Below are 17,234 nucleotides of genomic sequence, written 5' to 3'. Positions count from 1 at the left end.
TGTGCAACACCTTCTCTGTCTGTCCTTGCTTCCTCTCCATACTGCAACCCTCCTCCCCCTGAGCCTTGACACTTGATGTTTCAGTTTGCTACCTTTGCTTCTTTGCATGAGGCTGGTTCTAGGTCAGACAGTTAATAATAATAATAATAATAATAATAATAATAATAATAATAATTAATAATTAATAATTAATAATTTATTATTTATACCCCACCCATCTGGCTGGATTTCCCCAGCCACTCTGGGTGGCTTCCAACTGAATATTAAAAACAGTACAGCATCAGACATTAAAAACTTCCCTAAAGAGAGCTGCCTTCAGTTGTCTTTTAAAAGTAAAATAGTTGTTTATTGCTTTGACATCTGCTGGGAGGGCGTTCCACAGGGCAGGCGCCACTACCGAGAAGGCCCTCTGTCTGGTTCTCTGTAACCTTACTTCTCGCAATGAAGCATGTTAAGGGGCTAGCCTGTCTTATGTCAGCAGACCATTCACAGTTGCCCAGGAGAAAGAAGTTCTAGCTGTTCTGTTGTATTCTCTATCTTGCCGTTCCATAATACAACATGGGCTTAGTTCTCATGGAGAGCAATGACAGCTGTGACTGCTGTTGTAAGTGGGGGCTCACTTGATGGCATGCTCCCCTGTGAAAATAAATTCCCATACCTAGAAAATGAGCATGCCACGGTTAGAATTCTTCTTTCAGAAGTGTCAGTTTTCCTTTCTGCAGAGAATGTTTCATATGGAGGATCATTCATCATGTGAGCCCCATCTGCAGTCTGAAGTGGTACAGCCCAAGCACAGATTTACCACAGCCATCAGAACTACTAGGCCTTGCCCAGATTCTAATCAGAATGCCACACTTGCATGATTAATCCCATCTCTCCGGAGAGCAACAGAGCAAGTCGGCTTTCTTTTATGTGTTCCTAGCATGCATTTCTTCTAGGTTAGAAGAAAACAACAGTAGCCACTGAGGGCATGTTTAGCCCTTTTCATGCAGCCTAGTGGGGGATGTATTGGTTCACTTAGAGGAGTATTGGGAGTCAGTTGTTAAGCATTTACCTTACAGGGTCCCCCCAGGCATCCTTTTTATTGCTAATTCATGATGATTTGTGCTTACACTACCAGGCCAGTCTTAAATGATTCTGCTTCAATACTTTTGGCACATGCAAAAGTTTGGGGTATTCAAATGCTTATTTTCCAGTCAGTGCATGTCCTGGAACTTCTGCTGAATCCCAGAACTTTTCATACCAAAAATGTTGTTGGTGGGGTTTGTTTTTGTACTGGGTTTGTTGTGCTATAGCTCCTCCAGACAGCAATAATGTGGCATTGCAGAACAACTGATAAAGCAGAATAAATCCACCACTAAAGCATCTTTATGGTGCCAAGAACATGCTGCAGAATTCACTGACAATAAAACACGTGTCCATAATACCAGACCATTGATCCAGCTAGTTCACTATTATCTGCACAACAGCTGGCTCCCCAGGGTTCTCAGTGACATCAGTCTATTAAATGTAACTTGTTAGTATTTGCAGAAGGACAGACCTCTAAACTATAAAAGCTATAGCTATTATATAACACCAACTTCATATTTTCAAAGTTACATTTGAATCTAATTGATTTACACCTGAGCCAACATATACATTATTTAGGCTGTAACAGACTGACTCCCTTTGGTGCAGAGGTGGATATCTTTTTTATTGTTCAGGTTCAAGTGTAGTGGCAGGTGCTCCATTCCAGTAGGTGTGGCTGGAGCCAATGATGGTTGGACCCATTCACACAAACATAGACACACTCCATGGGAAAGACAAACACAGGGAGAGTTTACCGCCCTTCCATGTGCCATCATCTTCATCACAGCCATGCTCTTCCCAGCTTGCCAAGCAATTGTGTTGCTAATAAGGGGCAGAGGCAATGTGATTTACATGGAGAAGACATTGTATGGGCTTGTGGGAGCATGAATTTGGGGAGGCAGCAGTTTGAGGAAGGGAGTGAAATGGAATGTGGCTGTATGGAAAACTCTGAGGGCTCTGGGTTTGCTGACGTGCTTTGAAGACTGTTTCTGTCTGTAGTGTCAAGTGTAGCTTAGTGCATTCCACTGTTGTCCTCTAGAAGGTCAGGCAGATCTGAGTGTGAGAATGGCAGACTAGGCTTCTTTTCCAAAGCACAAGGCCATGTCTGCAAGCTGTTCTGCGCTGAATAGCCCTTAGCCAAGGGAGAAGCCATCTCATGCCTTTGGGAATTCTCTGAATGGGTAACATTGTGGACAACCTATTTGCTTAGTTACTTCTCTGCTGTGACAGGCCACACTCAAGTTTTTACACCAGGGAGCTTTTGAGCAATTCACTAAAGATGTTAAAGTTAATGTTCGTAGTCTTTATTCTTTCCAAGGAAAAGTAAATGTTAGTATCTTTCTGCTTGGCATAGCTGAGGAGAAGTGTGGGACTCCCCTTGAGTCCCCCCCTGGCTTGATGGTTTGGCATTGAGATTCCATTCAAACCGGTCAGGTGGCCTTGGGGGAATATCTAGTAAAGCTGGGTGTTTTTCTCTAGCTGGCCTTGGTGCAATATCCAGTAAAGCTGGGTGTTTTTCTCTAGCTATGGTTCACTTTCTGCAAATTCAGCATGTTGCATTTGGCAGTGTGTGATCTTGATAGTCTCTGTTTTCAGGTTATGGTGTTCTTTCCCCCCACCTGCAGAGCTCTAAAAGCATTATTAAACACAGGGGTAGGCAACCTTTTTTAAAAAAATCATCAAGTCCTGCATTTCCTCATAAATAATACGTTGGAAGCCGCATGCAGGTGGTTGGGTGGAGTTGATGATCAGCAGAAGCAAAGACAACATGTTCTGGACTGCTAATCCAGAGTAAAGACTGCCCTTGCTTCAATTTTATCATAGCTACTGCAGATTAGAATCCTAATCAGGTCTTTTCAGAAATAAACCCCACTAAGTTTGGTGGAGATACTCATTTATACATCTTTCCTCCTTAAACCATGCAACCAGGAAAAAAGCACACACACAAAATATCAGTTTATCAAATAGAATCCTGCACCTTTCATTTGTATTGAAACTACATAAAAAGAAAAGGAAACACCTTTTTAAGAGCCAGGGAAAGGAAGGAGGAAATGAACCAGAAGGAAGGCAACAACTCTGATAAAATGAAAGGGTAGGACAGCTTCAGGAGACATTGGGGGCTGCATAAAATGGCCCTCAGACAGATGGTTGCTCACCAATGAATAGATGGATAGGCAACTAGTGGTCCAGAAGGACCTGTTTTTTCTACCTGCTGTGGTTTGTTAAACCTACTGCTAAGGCATCTTTCTCTGAATCAGAACAGTTATTATCCCTTTATGAAGTAGTCTAGAAATGTGTGGCAGCATTCTTTTATATATGCAGGGCAGGCTTAAAAGGCAGTGGGTGCCACCACCAGCACCCTGCTAGTCCTGAGATAGAAAATATTTGTGTTGAGTGTCAATTTTTTCTGACTCCTCTGCTGAAGAAAGTCAAAATCAATATAATCAAGTTACGGTACTCAGAAATGAGAATATTTTCTCTTTGTATCTTTTGCTACTGACTAAAGGAAGGATGACAAGCTACACACATCACTGAAGACCTATCATTGATCCATGGAAGCCTTGTTCAGCTCCTTTTCTCTCCCTGGCCTTCCCCTTCACTGCTTTGGCAATTTATTCCATTGCTGCTCACATGCTTCAATCACAGTGTATCCAATAGATTAAAACTGGTGTCCTTGTAAAGGATATTTGTGCACATGTGCACAGAGGAGGCACAGTCCTGATTGCTATGCACACTCCAGTGCAACCTGGTGTTTTCTCTGATTGCCTGTGAAGAAATAGAATACAACCCTGTGATAAGGAGAGGCTGCAAAATAGCTCTGAAATGGTAGAGCTAATGGCAGTAGTGCTTGTGGCTCTTTAGGGATTCCAGCTGCCTGGCACTATCTTCCTTCCCAGTTAGCTCTGGATTTCTGCATAGAATTTGTTTTCTTGGTGTGTCATTTGATGTAATCTTTAAAAGCAGAATGGCACTGGTCACACTGCTGGGGCTGCATTGCACATGTGGCATGTACCTTGGCTATGTTCAGTGTCCCTTGGGCTGATGTCTTATAACCTGTATCTACTACGGTGTGCCTTAGGTCGGCAAGTGAGCAGTGAATGCCAGGGAGAAATGTTGGACTACCGGCGCATGTTGATGGAAGATTTTTCCCTGAGCCCAGAGATCATCCTCGGTTGCCGCAGTGAGATTGAGCACCACTGCTCAGGACTGCATCGGAAGGGCCGCACCCTGCATTGCCTGATGAAAGTTGTGCGAGGAGAGAAGGGGAACTTGGGAGTCAGCTGCCAGCAGTCGGTAAGGTTGTCATGGGGAGCCTTTTCATGACAGTCTCAACCCCCACATCTGAAATCTTGTTCATTTTTGCCCCAGCTGGTTTTAATGTTTTGAACCAGAGCCGATAAGTCAGGCTCTGGTTCAAAACATTAAATCTCAGGCATCACTCAGAGAATCCAAAGTTTCAGCTTGGGTCTCCTAATTAAATGCTTCTCAGAGCACTTGGCTGCCATATATGTGTTCCCCATCCAAAGCGATGCTTCTCAAGGTTTCATGGAGGAGTTTTTCAGTGGCCAGTGGCCATAACAGCCACAGGGAACTTTGGTGTTGAAAGTAGCCCTACCTCTTGAGTACCAGATGCTAGGAATAAACATGTGCAGGCCATAGTCAATAGCTTTTAGAAGCCTATGGGTTGTGACTGTTGGAAACAGAGTGCATGACTACATCAGCAGCCACCTTGTGGCTTCTGGGTGTTCTGGGCTAAAATTCACACCAGCCTCATCCATAATGGCCATGTAGATGGCACCTGTAGTCCAAAATATCTAGAATGCACCAGGTTGGAGAGGTCTCTTATAGATGGTCCTTGGTCTGACCCAGCAAAGTAATACTTCTGTTTTGAATACCTGAATCATTTCCCTGGGAGAACAGAATGTGTGGCAATGGACTCTACGTTACTGGGAGCAGAAGAATTTGCTTGTGTGTCCTGCCCACTATTTTAGCTTTTGTGGGCTGATGCTGAAGTAAGACCTGAGTTGGGATGCAGGTGGGAGCTGCAGGGAGGCTTTGCCCTCAAAGCTCCAACATCCATTTAGGGGAATCCCAATGAAACAGTTGGCTAGAGCTGATTAAAAAGCTCTATCAACTACTTGTAAAAAGGCTTTTCGGGTAGCTTCAGGCTATTAAACTCAGAAGCTGTTATGTTATTCCAGGCTAACCCACCTTCTTTGTAAAGTAGCCAAGAGGAATGTAATGGGCATAACATATTAATTCAAGCAAAGCTTTTGACCTAATCCCATGTGACTTCTTAAGTTCTTCAGGGGGAAACGTGAACTGGAACAACTTAGTGTAAGGAGTTGGATACGCATGGTGATAGAAGAAAATTGGATTGAACTAGGAGACCAGTGACTATTTCTCTCCAGCTCTCAGGCTTCTCATAATATATGCACAATTCATTCTGCATGCATTGGAAGTGTTGTATGCATTTGGGAGGAATTTGGAGTAGCTTCATATTAATTACTTTCCCTAAAACAAATCTAAGTGTAAAAAAAGAAGAGCCTTTATCTTGTAACATGTGATGGTCAGAACATATTTGCATTCTTCTGAAAATATACTGCTGAGGCAGACAAGAATGTACGGTGGCTGCTCAGTCCCTATCCCATAAAAACAGATTCACTCCTTCCCTTCCACGGGCACCAGTCACTGCATAGAGGCAAAACTTGTGTGTTGAATAGTAAGATTCTAGCCCTTGTTGTTGTAGATGAAAAACTGAAGATGCAGAGTCAGTGTGTACTTAAAACTAAGAAACCAGAAGGAGATTGGGACAAAGTGGCCGATTCCACTAGTTTAGCCTGGGCTCCCCAATGCAGCACCTGTGGACACCAACTTTTAGTTTTTTTAATGATGTTTCTGGCTGGTGTGTGTAGGGGGCCTACTTTTTGTCTTATTCGGTGGGGTATAGGTGATTTGCTTGTTGGGTTTTTTGGGTGGGGATGTTTCTGAGTATTGCTAGCTTTTCTTTGATGGAATGGGTACTTTTGTTGCCTATGACAATACTTTAAAAGGTGCCTCTGGGCCCATAAACATTGGGACCTTTGTATAGACATAGGACTTTTTTACTTGGCCCTGTTCTCTGCTTCACTTCATGGCTCCTGATAATCCACCCCATGCCTTACTTGCCAATGCTGCTGATCTTTCTCCTCAAAATCTCATTCTTCCTCTGAATGATTTATTCAGGTTTCACTGTTGGGTAGCATTTTTGGAGTAGTATTGTGCAGGAGCTATGTTCACCCTCCTACCACATCCTTTTTTTTATGTAATAGGTGTCCTAATCTTGACTGCTGCCAATAGCAAATGCTTGACAGCCTTATAGTTTGAAGGTTGGGGGTGCCCAAGCACATGATTAATGACATTGACACTCTCACCCCCCCCCCAAAAAAAACCCCTTCCCTTTTTCTCAATGCTGATCCCAACATAGCTCACTGATGATTGCCTGAGACAAAATCAGAAAGCCCATCAGGCCATGTGCTTGCTTGTTCTTTTATATTGGAGATGGCTTGGTGTGATTGTCAGGCTAGATTCCAGGGATCTTCCACCTCAAATGATGAGAGCAGGATAATTGTTTCCCAGGCAGGAACAGATTGTTAGAACATGGCTATTTCCCCCAGGCAGCTTAGCCTCAATTCAGCATTATGACTGCTTTGATGTGTATACTTACACAGTGAAGTTGGGGCTTTGATGCTACTAAACACTCCTCTAGACTTGACACCACTTTACTTGATAGGCTTTGAGGGGGGCATTGCAACACGTGCTGGTGGGGAAAGGCTAAAGTACGGTTGTACTGTTGTGTGATGCAACCTGGCAGTTTGGCTTCTTGGAAAGAGCTTTGCTTGCAAAGAAATGGGAAGTGCCCCGATATTTGCAAATGCTGCCCTGTGGTTCTGTCAAGGGGAGCAAAAAGAAGCAAAAAGGCTCTGTGGTCTGTGATGGCTCCATGGCCACATGAATAAATGGCTTTGCCCCATGCCCCCCACCCCCAGCATTTCACTAGATTCATCTCAGTTGAGGTTAAGATCTGTGATGTAAACGGATTCCTAAATTTGAAATTGGCTTAATTCCCAGGCTACGGGCTCCACTAGGAAACAATCAGTGCAGAAATCTGCCCATTCTCTGCTCCTCCAACTTTGTAGAGCTTAATTTCCAAGAGTGAGTGTTACACGTTGAAGGAATTCTTAAGCTCCATTGGCTTTTTCTCAGGCCTTTGTGGTGAGATGCCATTTAGTTCTGCTGCTTTATGCTGCTGCTGCTTTAGCAAAAAAATAAAACAACCTGTGTTGCATAAGTCTACCTGCGCTGCTCAAGTCATGCTTCAGTGGAGTCTGAATCCTTGAAAGACCACTTCTCTGCTAGTATACCTTTATGAGCATGCTGCTCAACTCAGTCTCAACAGTTGCCTCTTCACCGCCCACCCACCACAAATAAAAGCACTAGGCACATGTTCCTAGCCCCAGGCTGTCTTTTGTTACATCAGGCCCCTGTGCCATTTTCTCAGGAAGGCCCCTGTTGCTCATGTACATGACAGAGGTTCTGGGTTTGGGAGATTAGATTCTCCTGCTCCTGCTGCTCTGTTGGCTCTCCTCCCCTTCAGTTTCAGTGGCAAGAAGGCCTGGTGATGTGGCTGGCTGCACAATTCAGCTCTGTGTACTGTCGTTTGGATACTGAAAATAGAACAGGGAAGTCCCCAGAGTTGCAAAATGTCTGGATTGCCCCATGCTGCAGGGATGACCTGACACCTTGGCTTTCTCAGTCATGCCTGCAGTTTCTGGATGCAGATGAGGTGACAGCAACATAAAAACTCTGGTTCTGGCTGAGTCATACACAAGGGAGAATGCTCTTCCATTTGGCACATCTTAGCTGTTTGCCATTAACTGGTCTTGGTCTTGGAAGATAAATCATTTGTCCAAAGGCTGCTTTTCCTTGGCAAACGGTTAGCCCTTTTTGTGTGGGAGGGAGCAGTTCACATCCATGGGAATGTTTGAAAGATGTTCTCCACTTCAGGAGCTGGTACTGAAATGAGATGGGAAGGGGGCAGAATCCCTTGAGGTTAGCTTTGCAGTTCTGCCAGCAACAGAAGCCAGGAAACCAACTTCCTGAACTACTTTGCCATTGTTGTTAAACTCTTCCCCCCTCTTCTCTTTCGTTCCTCCAGCTTCAAACTCTAATCCAAGAGGCAGACCCTGGTGCTGATTACCGCATTGACAGAGCATTGAACGAAGCCTGCGAATCAGTGATACAAACAGCCTGCAAGCACATCCGTGCTGGAGACCCCATGTAAGTGATGGAGATCCCCTGCTTTTGCTACAGTTTACTGCTGTTTTAGCTTGGGCTGAAAGAAGCCTGTTAAACCTGGGGGAAGAGATGGGCTCAGAGTGTCTCTTACATAAAAAGAGATGTTGACTTGGGGTGAAAGGGTTTCTTGTGGGCATACAGGCAGACTTTATTATGCAACAGCTTCTCATCACCCTTACAAATGCAAGCTGTGGGAAAGTACAGGCCAAAGGTAGACCACTATGGAGAAGCACATGTGCTTTAAAGCATGCAGTTACTCAGCTCCCCCTTTCTACAAATACCTCCTTCCCCTCCCACCAGTGAGATGCTCCTTGTTGCAATGTCTGGTATGAAGGCTCCTGAAGATTGCATATATCCATATAACATGACTTTCTTTCCTGAAGATTGCATATATCAATATAACATGACTTTCTTTCCTGAAGATTGCATATATCAATATAACATGACTTTCTTTCCATAGGATTCTCTCTTGCCTTATGGAGCATTTGTATACAGAGAAGATGGTGGAAGATTGTGAGCACAGGCTCCTGGAGCTCCAGTACTTCATCTCACGGGACTGGAAGTGAGTGCTGGGCATGGGGACCCTCAGGGGCCCTGCAGTTCTGTTGCAGGACTTTCTAGCAGCGGCAGTTGGGTCAAAAAGGTCTTGTACTGTGGGGTCATGGGTGGCTTTAATTCTCTAGTCACTAGCTAGAGGTTCAGAAAGAGTTCTTTTCATTCACAACTTGGAGTACTTGATGTTTATACTTAACCGTTATTCCCCAAATTTCTGTCAATGCCTGCTACAAATTAAAGTAGAGGTTCTGGCCTGGGCATTACCTTCAAGCGCTGCCTCATTATGAATGTGCACCACAGGATAATGCCCTCTCACCCCAAATTTCAGCCTCCGTCTAACTATGGAGGGTGTCTCAGTGTAAGCATTGTGTCAAAAGTAAAGTTTCCTGTACTTATGTATTATTAATAGTGTTTTATGAACTGTCAGCTCATTAAGAAAAAAATTGTGGTGATGTACAACACCATCAAGTTATAATTATGTTTTAACATCATATGATTATAAAAACATGAAATACAGAACAAATGCCTTAATGCTAACTGGCATTCTCTAAACACACTTAAGGCCTTTCTGATTGCAGTAGGAACAGTGTTCTAAAGTACTGGTGCCACCATGCTTTTTAAAAACTTTAGTTTGCATAGAAACCAAATGAAAGTATGATAACTGTTGGATAGTTAGGAGGGCTTCTCCAGCTGATCACAGTTAGCTGGCTGGTATAAGAGCATAGGGCCTGTTTCTCATGAGGACATATTTCTTTCTAGTGTAGGGTTTAAATTGTTTTTGCTCCTTAAGAGCAAAATTCTTATGTATGTTCACATTCTTATGTGTACCAATGCACTTTGACATTTGCACCAAATTTTATAGCCCCAAGTGGCTTACAGAAAATCTTCATAATCATATTAAAATCTTGGACTGCAAAACTGTTACACAGTTGGAATTGGTTGCAGTAAAAAAAACATATTTTATTGGCGAGACTTTAAATATGTCTCAGTTTTATTAGGTGACTCGCAACTTGTGTGCATTTAACTTGTGCAGTTGATGGCTGACCAGTTGAAATTGCACAAATTAAATGCATGGAACTTAAACGCTCTTTTTGCGCATTGTTTTCCCAGCACAAAAAGAGCTTTTAAGCTCTCAAACTTGCTTACTGGGCTCTGGGAGGATCTTGAACAATCTCAGACAGTCCCATGAGATCTTGTGGAAAACTCTTTGCGTTGCCTGGGGGCGGGGGTGTTATAAGACCCATTCAGCACAACAGCTACAGAAGGTAAGGATAGTCATGTGGGAGAGATTTGACTATATGTGTTTTTGAGTATATGCACTGTCCCTGGAACATAACCCCTGTGCAAGCTGCGAGTGACCTGTATGGCTAAATGGAAATTGTACCTATTAACGTTTTCATTTCTGATTTGCTACATTCTAGAGGTGAAATGTTGTGTTGAAGTGAAATGAAATGCTGTTAATCTTAGGTGTGTGAAGAAAGGGCATTTTAGAACCTCATGGTGGCTTCACTGATTCTTCTACTTTGACAGACTGGATCTTGTGCTCTACCGCAAGTGCCAGGGAGATGCATCCCGACTTTGCCATACACGCGGCTGGAATGAGACGAGTGAGATGATTCCTCCTGGGGCCATCTTCTCCTGCCTGTACAGACATGCCTATCGTACAGAGGAACAGGGGAGGAGGGTAAGCACCAGTCAGTTGCTTTAGCAGTCCTCCTTTATTGGAAAATGAATGTGATTTGGGGGCATTTGCTAGTTTATCTGTGGCTTCAAATGTAAGCTTTGAATATCTCTAAGGCAGCAGAGAAACTGAGCAGGTGATACTGGGGAAAAGCACGGAGGCAAGCCAACTATAGTCCACTCTACAGGTCACCTGGATGCTTTGCAACAACTAAGTAGGTAAACAAATGGAGACCCCTGTGCTTCTGTTTTAACCCTCTGAGATTGGGGTTTAATGTTTGAGCCTCTGGAGACTCAAACAGGAGTGCAAGAATTCCCCTAAAAGCCTTTTGGAAGAAGCCTGAGGAAACATTTTTGTAGCTAAGGTATGTGGTCTTGCCTCTGCTTTTTGTAGCTGAGGTCAGTGCTGAATATAGTAGGAAATCTCTTCATATGAAGGGTGAGGAAACAAAATAGGTGGCTTGTTGCATGAATGGCTGGTGAAGTTGTGATCACCAAACAGGTAATCAGTATCCTGTAGGTGGCAATCAGAGTGTGGTTGGTGATGAGCTGAGTTGCATAATCAGGAATTCATGTGAGTGCAGTTTTTGCTGGGTTGAGTCATTTCAGACTCAGGGGCTATGGGAAGAAAAAGGGAGTCCATGTGTGAATGCTTCCCCCATGTAAACTTTCCCCACAGGCAGAACTAGCATGTTTGGGAGAAGTGGGGAGTTCTCAAACATCATCTCCCACCCACCTGAAATAGTGAAGCCTTGCAAAAGGTGCACTGCACTGCATGACTTCCTGGGCTTGTATTCCAGCTTATAAACTTAAACTGGGGAGGAGAAGACAGTCTTTTGCCTCTTCTTCTGCAGCCTAAGTGATGCCCATATACCTTTTGGTTGCTGCTATGTGCCGGCTCAGGAAAGAACTGTTGAACAGACTTGGCAACTGCTCAGTTGCTCCGCAAGTCATTCTCCCTGTGGGGGAGAAAAATGGAGTAGTGCCTTGTTCCTTTTTTCTGCCTTCTTTTTCTGCCAACATGAATTGTGGTGGGTCTCCACTTGCTATGTCTAATTAGTTTTTAGGTTTCAGTTGTAAAATCTGTGCAGGATGCCATGCACAGCTGCCTGTCCCTGGCACCGTTTTCAGAGTACCAAGAATTTTAAATCCCCAAAGAGTCCTTGCCATGCTCTAGCAGATCCTTCTGACTTCTGCTAGCCTGGAGATTTGAGGTTATCCCTACCAATCTAGCACTAGGCTTGTTTGTCTGTATTTTATTGGCTTCTTCTCTGAAACAGCAAGCCAGCCCCTCCACACACGTGATGCCACGGTATCTCGTTCACTTTTTGACAACTTGTTTAGACTTGTCCTTCAATTAAACACCTTCTGTCTGGATGTGGGGACTTGTCCATCTAAGCTGCAGGGAAGGTAAAAAAAATGAGGGGAGGGGCCTGCATGGGAGGCCTGCTCTGGGCCTCTGTGGGAGGTGACCAAGCATAGCATAAAGAGAACTTTACTTTTACTAATGCTGGAAAGAGCACCTTCCTTCCCAGATCTGAGCAGTTGGGGTTGTTCATCTGGAACAAATTTGTACACTTGTTCTTGGCAGCTATCCCGGGAATGCAGGGCAGAAGTACAACGAATTCTACACCAGCGTGCCTTGGATGTAAAACTGGATCCAGCTCTCCAGGACAAGTGCATGATAGATCTGGGGAAGTGGTGCAGTGAGAAAACAGAGACTGGACAGGTATCTCAAAAATTTAAACCAATAATCTCATGTTGAAATTGTTGTATAAGTTAGAAAGCAAAACACATTCACTTTAAATGCCCTGGTTCTGCTATTTCTTCATAAACATTTCTGAATTTTACTAAATTTTAATGTTCAAAAGTTTCTGTATTGCGTTTTGTGCTTCGATTTAGCTTAATTAGTGAAGGGAAGGCACTAAACCCATGTGTGCATCAGGAGAAAGCAAAGCATTGTTTGTCCCAATTTATCCAACCTAGAGCAACCTGGAGTGGTGACTTGCTGATCCCAGGGGTTATGTTGCATTGCAGAAGTGTGGTGTTGGTTGGGGTGAAATGAAAGATGTCCCAGAGACATAGCAAGGTGCATTAGGGTGGCTTTCAAGGGATTAATGAGATGAACCCATTTGTTCTGTGTTAAGATTCTTTGTGTCCCCTTTAGGAACTTGAATGTCTCCAGGACCATCTGGATGACTTGGCGGCTGAATGCAGAGACATTGTTGGAAACCTTACAGAGCTGGAGTCTGAAGTAAGTAAGCTTTGTCTGGAAGGGAAAGCTCCAGTATTGTAGTTGTTAGACTTGCACCATGTGAATGATTTGCTGATTTTTGGGTTGCCCTCCCAAGTATCTTCAAAAGGGTGCCATTTTCATGTATTTGAGTCATCTAAGAAAGAAGGTAAAGTATCAGATCTTAATTGGTTGTCCAGATAAAGTAACTCAAGCCTGATATCATTAGAAAGAAGGAGTATTCATGTAAATGAGTCTTTCTTTCTTTCTTTCTTTCTTTCTTTCTTTCTTTCTTTCTTTCTTTCTTTCTTTCTTTCTTTCTGTTGGTCTGTCGGCTGTATGTGTAAAAGTTGTGCCTTTCTATGGCAGGTATCATTTCCTTAAAACGGCTGTGTTTTGATCAACTCTAGTTAGCTTTTATTTGGGGCAGCAAACTTTAAGGCAGCCTTCCCCACCCTGGCCCCTTCTAGATGCTTTGGGCTTCACCTCTCATCACCCTCAGCCAGCACAGCTGGAAAAGCTGCTTTAAGCTATATTTTGCAACCTGTTCCTGCTCCCAATGACTTCTTACAGTAGCTGTTCTTGTCAACAGAAGTCTTCCTAGCTTGTCTCTAGGGATGCTCACATCCCAGGAGACTTTCCCACTCTGATGTACAAACATAACATGAGCAATAGTGTGAACTGTCAGAAAAACTGGGTGTGGCCTTGGGTGGACTTATTGCTTTCTCTCTCCCTCTTGTAGGATATTCAGATAGAAGCCTTGATGATGCGAGCATGTGAGCCAATTATCCAGACCTTCTGCCATGTAAGTAACTCTTACTCATACTTGTTCTAATTTGGATAAGGATTGAGTGTGGAGTTCCTCCATCAGTATCAGTTGAGGGGATGAAGACCATAGCCATGTGCATGCCTTGTAGTTCCCCCTTCATGTTAAGCATACCTTGCTGGAATGTCCATAATTCTCAAGGGCACAACCAGCCTTCTTGCATCCCCAGTTCCCTGCTCAGAATTTAGCCTTAATTACAGTGCTGGTTTGGATACCCAAAAGTCATAGCAAGCAGGTGCAAGACTGCATGTGTGCTGTGATTCCATGGGTGCACAGAATGGGACAGTGGTAATTCAGTTTTCTGGCCTTTTTCTTCTTCCATTTTCTAAAAGCAAATATCTGGTTTCACTTGAAACTCTTTAGCTGGTGCCTGCTGAAATATCTGAATATAAAGGGTGGGTGAAACAATTTCCAGTAGTCATGCGCAGGACTTTTCATTGTTAGTTTATTGATGCTCATCATGGACAAAACCAGAATAAATTATACAGAGTAGGAACAAGTATGTAGAATTTAGCTATTGTTGCATAGTCTTTGTATATCTCTGGCATACCAGCCCTAGTTAAATTGCAAAATGTGTTCATGGCATTTAATAGATTGTGTTGCATTTTTGGGTCCAGTGGGGGCATGTGCAGCTGTAAAGCAACTTGAGAGCTCTGGGGCTAACCAGCCCTGACAAGTCATTTTAACAATCAGGTTTCAAATGTAAGCCAGAGAGGTGCAATTACCTTCTCCAGCTTTAAATCATGGGTCTCGTTGCTTCCTCAACTGAGGTACAGAGACTTCCAGGAAGGGAGTTAGTTCCTGACAGGTTGTCATTAGTCTGTCTGTCTGTCCCATCCCCCCCAATATCCCATTCAGGAAGTGGCAGACAACCAGATTGACTCAGGAGATCTCATGGAGTGCCTCATTCAGAACAAACACCAGAAGGAGATGAATGAAAAGTGTGCAATTGGAGTCACACACTTCCAGCTGGTGAGTGTGGCTGGTTCTCCAGCATCCCCTAGTTTGACTAAGTCTGGGAGCCAGACAGCCATTATCTGTTTTCGCCCTGGAAGGCCAAAGGCATTTTCCTGTCTGCTGGAATTTGAACTGTTATGGCATAGTCCCCTTTTCAGTGCTGCCTTGGCTTATTTGCCACAAATAAGCTTCCGGATGTTGACTGCTTTGTGCCTTTAACCACATTCCTTCCAAATCTGCCATTCTCATTCTGCAGTTGGAGGCAGGCAGTGCATGTGGTGAGCCCATAGTGATTTGGATGGGCATTGCATTCACCCTTAGCTTCACTAGAAGGGATAACTTGAACTGAAGCTCAAAGGTGGCAAGGCAAGAAGCAGGGCAGAGAGATGCCATTGACTGGGGCTGCAGTAGTAGATATTCTGTGAAAGGCTTCCTGACTGTGCCTGACTTTGAGAGGAGTCTGTTTGCTTTTCTTTCTTTAGGTTCAGATGAAAGATTTCAGATTCTCCTACAAATTTAAAATGGCCTGCAAAGAGGATGTCCTGAAGCTGTGCCCCAACATCAAGAAAAAGTATGTGTGTCAGAAATTTGGCCTCATGGCTTTTGAATGCTAGAGAAACTTTTGTCTCTTAATCAGAAAGTGGGTGATACCCAAGAGTTTTACACCAAGATAGCCTGGTGTTATAACACTTCTGTCCTCTTCAGGGTGGATGTGGTGATCTGCCTGAGCACCATTGTACGCAACGACACGCTGAGAGATGCAAAGGAGCACCAGGTCTCCATGAAGTGCCGCAAGCAGCTACGTGTTGAGGAGCTGGAAATGGTAAAAGTTGCCCTCTTGTTACTATGAGGCTTTGCAATGGCTTCTGTGGAGGGTTGCATCAGCTTGCGCTACCCTGAAAATATTTGGCTGCCCCTCAGTGCTAGTTTCCTTCTCTCTAATTACCATTTCTTATATTCTAAATCGGGCTTATAGCAGGCTTCTTTGCAAACATTGGCTTTTCCTGGCACCTTGCCACAAGAAGGCAGTTTTTGCTGAGCCAAAGCCAGCCCCAGCTGTTGGGGTTTTAGAGTCTTGTTCAACCAGCTCCCTTGGACCAATAGAACTGCAAGCACCTTCTCTCTCTCTCTCTCTCTCTCTATCTCTATCTCTATCTCTATCTCTATCTCTATCTGTGTGTGTGTGTCTTTTAAGGGATTTTTTTCCAGAGCTCTCCTGGGCAGCCAAACTGAAGACTGCATTGCACAAGTGTGTTATATTTTGATTCATAGCTTTGGCCTCAAATAGCTGAAAGACTGCCTCTTCCCAACTGACCTTCTAGGGCAGCTTTTCTCAACCCTGGAACTTCAGATGTTCTTGAGCTACAATTCTCATCATCCCTGACCACTGGCCATGCTGGCTAGGAGTGATGGGAGTTGTAGTCCAACAAAATCTAGGGACCCAAGGTTGAGAAAAGCTGTTCAAGGGTGTTCAGACCTGTAGAGGGTAGTTCCGCCACCCTCAGAAGTTGAGGGAATGGCAGCCTGGGAGAGGGTTTTCTCTGTGACAGCCCCTACATTGCGGAAGTCCCTCCCTACAGAAGTATCTCTAGCATCTTCATCGCATAGCTGAAGACATCTCTTTCATCCTGGCCTTTGACTGTTAAAGTATTGTTTTGTGGGGCCTCTTTTGCTGAATTTAAAGCGTTCTGTTCCACTTGGAAAGGTTTTGCTTGCTTTATAATTATAACAGCTTTATAAATTTATATTATTGTTGTAATCCACTGTGCAGCATGAGGGTGAAGAATGAGTAAAGAGATCCTATTAAATAAATATATAACCTCAAGAGTGCTGATGGTTGCCTGCAGAAAGCTTCCTAGTTAGAAGATAAACACTTGGTTCTCTCATGGGCTTTTTACTTTTTTTAATTGGTTTTGTTTGCTTTGGATGTTCAAGCTTTCCACCTTCCCTTTGAGTCTGAATCCTTTTTCAATGTGATTCATCTTGCAGACTGAGGATATCCGCCTGGAACCAGACCTTCATGAGGCCTGCAAATCGGACATCAGGGACTACTGCCAGAACGTCCCCTATGGCAATGCTCAGGTGATCTGCCTTTTCAGTGTGCGCTCTCTCTCTCTCTCTCTCTCTCTCTCTCTCTCTCGATGTTTCTGCCTAGCAAGAAAGGCTTTGACCGGAATACATTCTGCATCAAAGCCCATTTCAGTCTGCTTTGATTTACAGACCTTTTGCTTGTACTCTGACTCACAGCGAAGTCCACTGGATGGGCTGATCAACTGCCTAAGCACCACTGGCAAGTGTTTCTCCAGCACGACAGAGCACTTCTCCATGGGCTCAATTTTCCTCTAGCTCTTCCTTAGTCAGTGGCTACAAAATATCTCACCCTTCCAAAGGAGGCAGGTTTACACTGAAACTACCAGGTTGACTGTTGAAGAAAGAGCTTTTACTCGCTCAGTTGAACTTTCAGCCACTAAACCTTTTCCCCCCCTAGGCTAAGTGAACACAGTGACTTCCATCTTATGAGTTGGCTTTTAATATAATTTATTTTGGTACTTCTAAACCCTCCTCAATTTAGCATCC

The 17,234-nt window shown here is 43.9% G+C and overlaps 1 protein-coding gene across 2 annotated transcripts in view; it reads left to right on the top strand.

Moving 5' to 3' along the window:
- GLG1 (golgi glycoprotein 1) overlaps positions 1-17,234 on the top strand; it is a 63,651-nt gene that overhangs the window by 33,888 nt on the left and 12,529 nt on the right. For both annotated transcript variants that reach the window (XM_083515176.1, XM_083515177.1), the window contains exons 8-18: positions 4,148-4,362; positions 8,267-8,388; positions 8,867-8,968; positions 10,492-10,645; positions 12,233-12,370; positions 12,809-12,895; positions 13,617-13,679; positions 14,559-14,672; positions 15,140-15,228; positions 15,363-15,480; positions 16,647-16,739. In XM_083515176.1, coding sequence (XP_083371302.1) covers positions 4,148-4,362; positions 8,267-8,388; positions 8,867-8,968; positions 10,492-10,645; positions 12,233-12,370; positions 12,809-12,895; positions 13,617-13,679; positions 14,559-14,672; positions 15,140-15,228; positions 15,363-15,480; positions 16,647-16,739 — 1,295 coding nt within the window. The remainder of the gene's footprint in view (positions 1-4,147; positions 4,363-8,266; positions 8,389-8,866; positions 8,969-10,491; positions 10,646-12,232; positions 12,371-12,808; positions 12,896-13,616; positions 13,680-14,558; positions 14,673-15,139; positions 15,229-15,362; positions 15,481-16,646; positions 16,740-17,234) is intronic.

Source organism: Podarcis liolepis (assembly GCF_965112155.1).
Source record: "Podarcis liolepis genome assembly, chromosome: 7".
In the NCBI taxonomy this organism is placed as follows: domain Eukaryota; kingdom Metazoa; phylum Chordata; class Lepidosauria; order Squamata; family Lacertidae; genus Podarcis; species Podarcis liolepis.
This window is presented reverse-complemented; position numbering and strand designations above follow the sequence as displayed.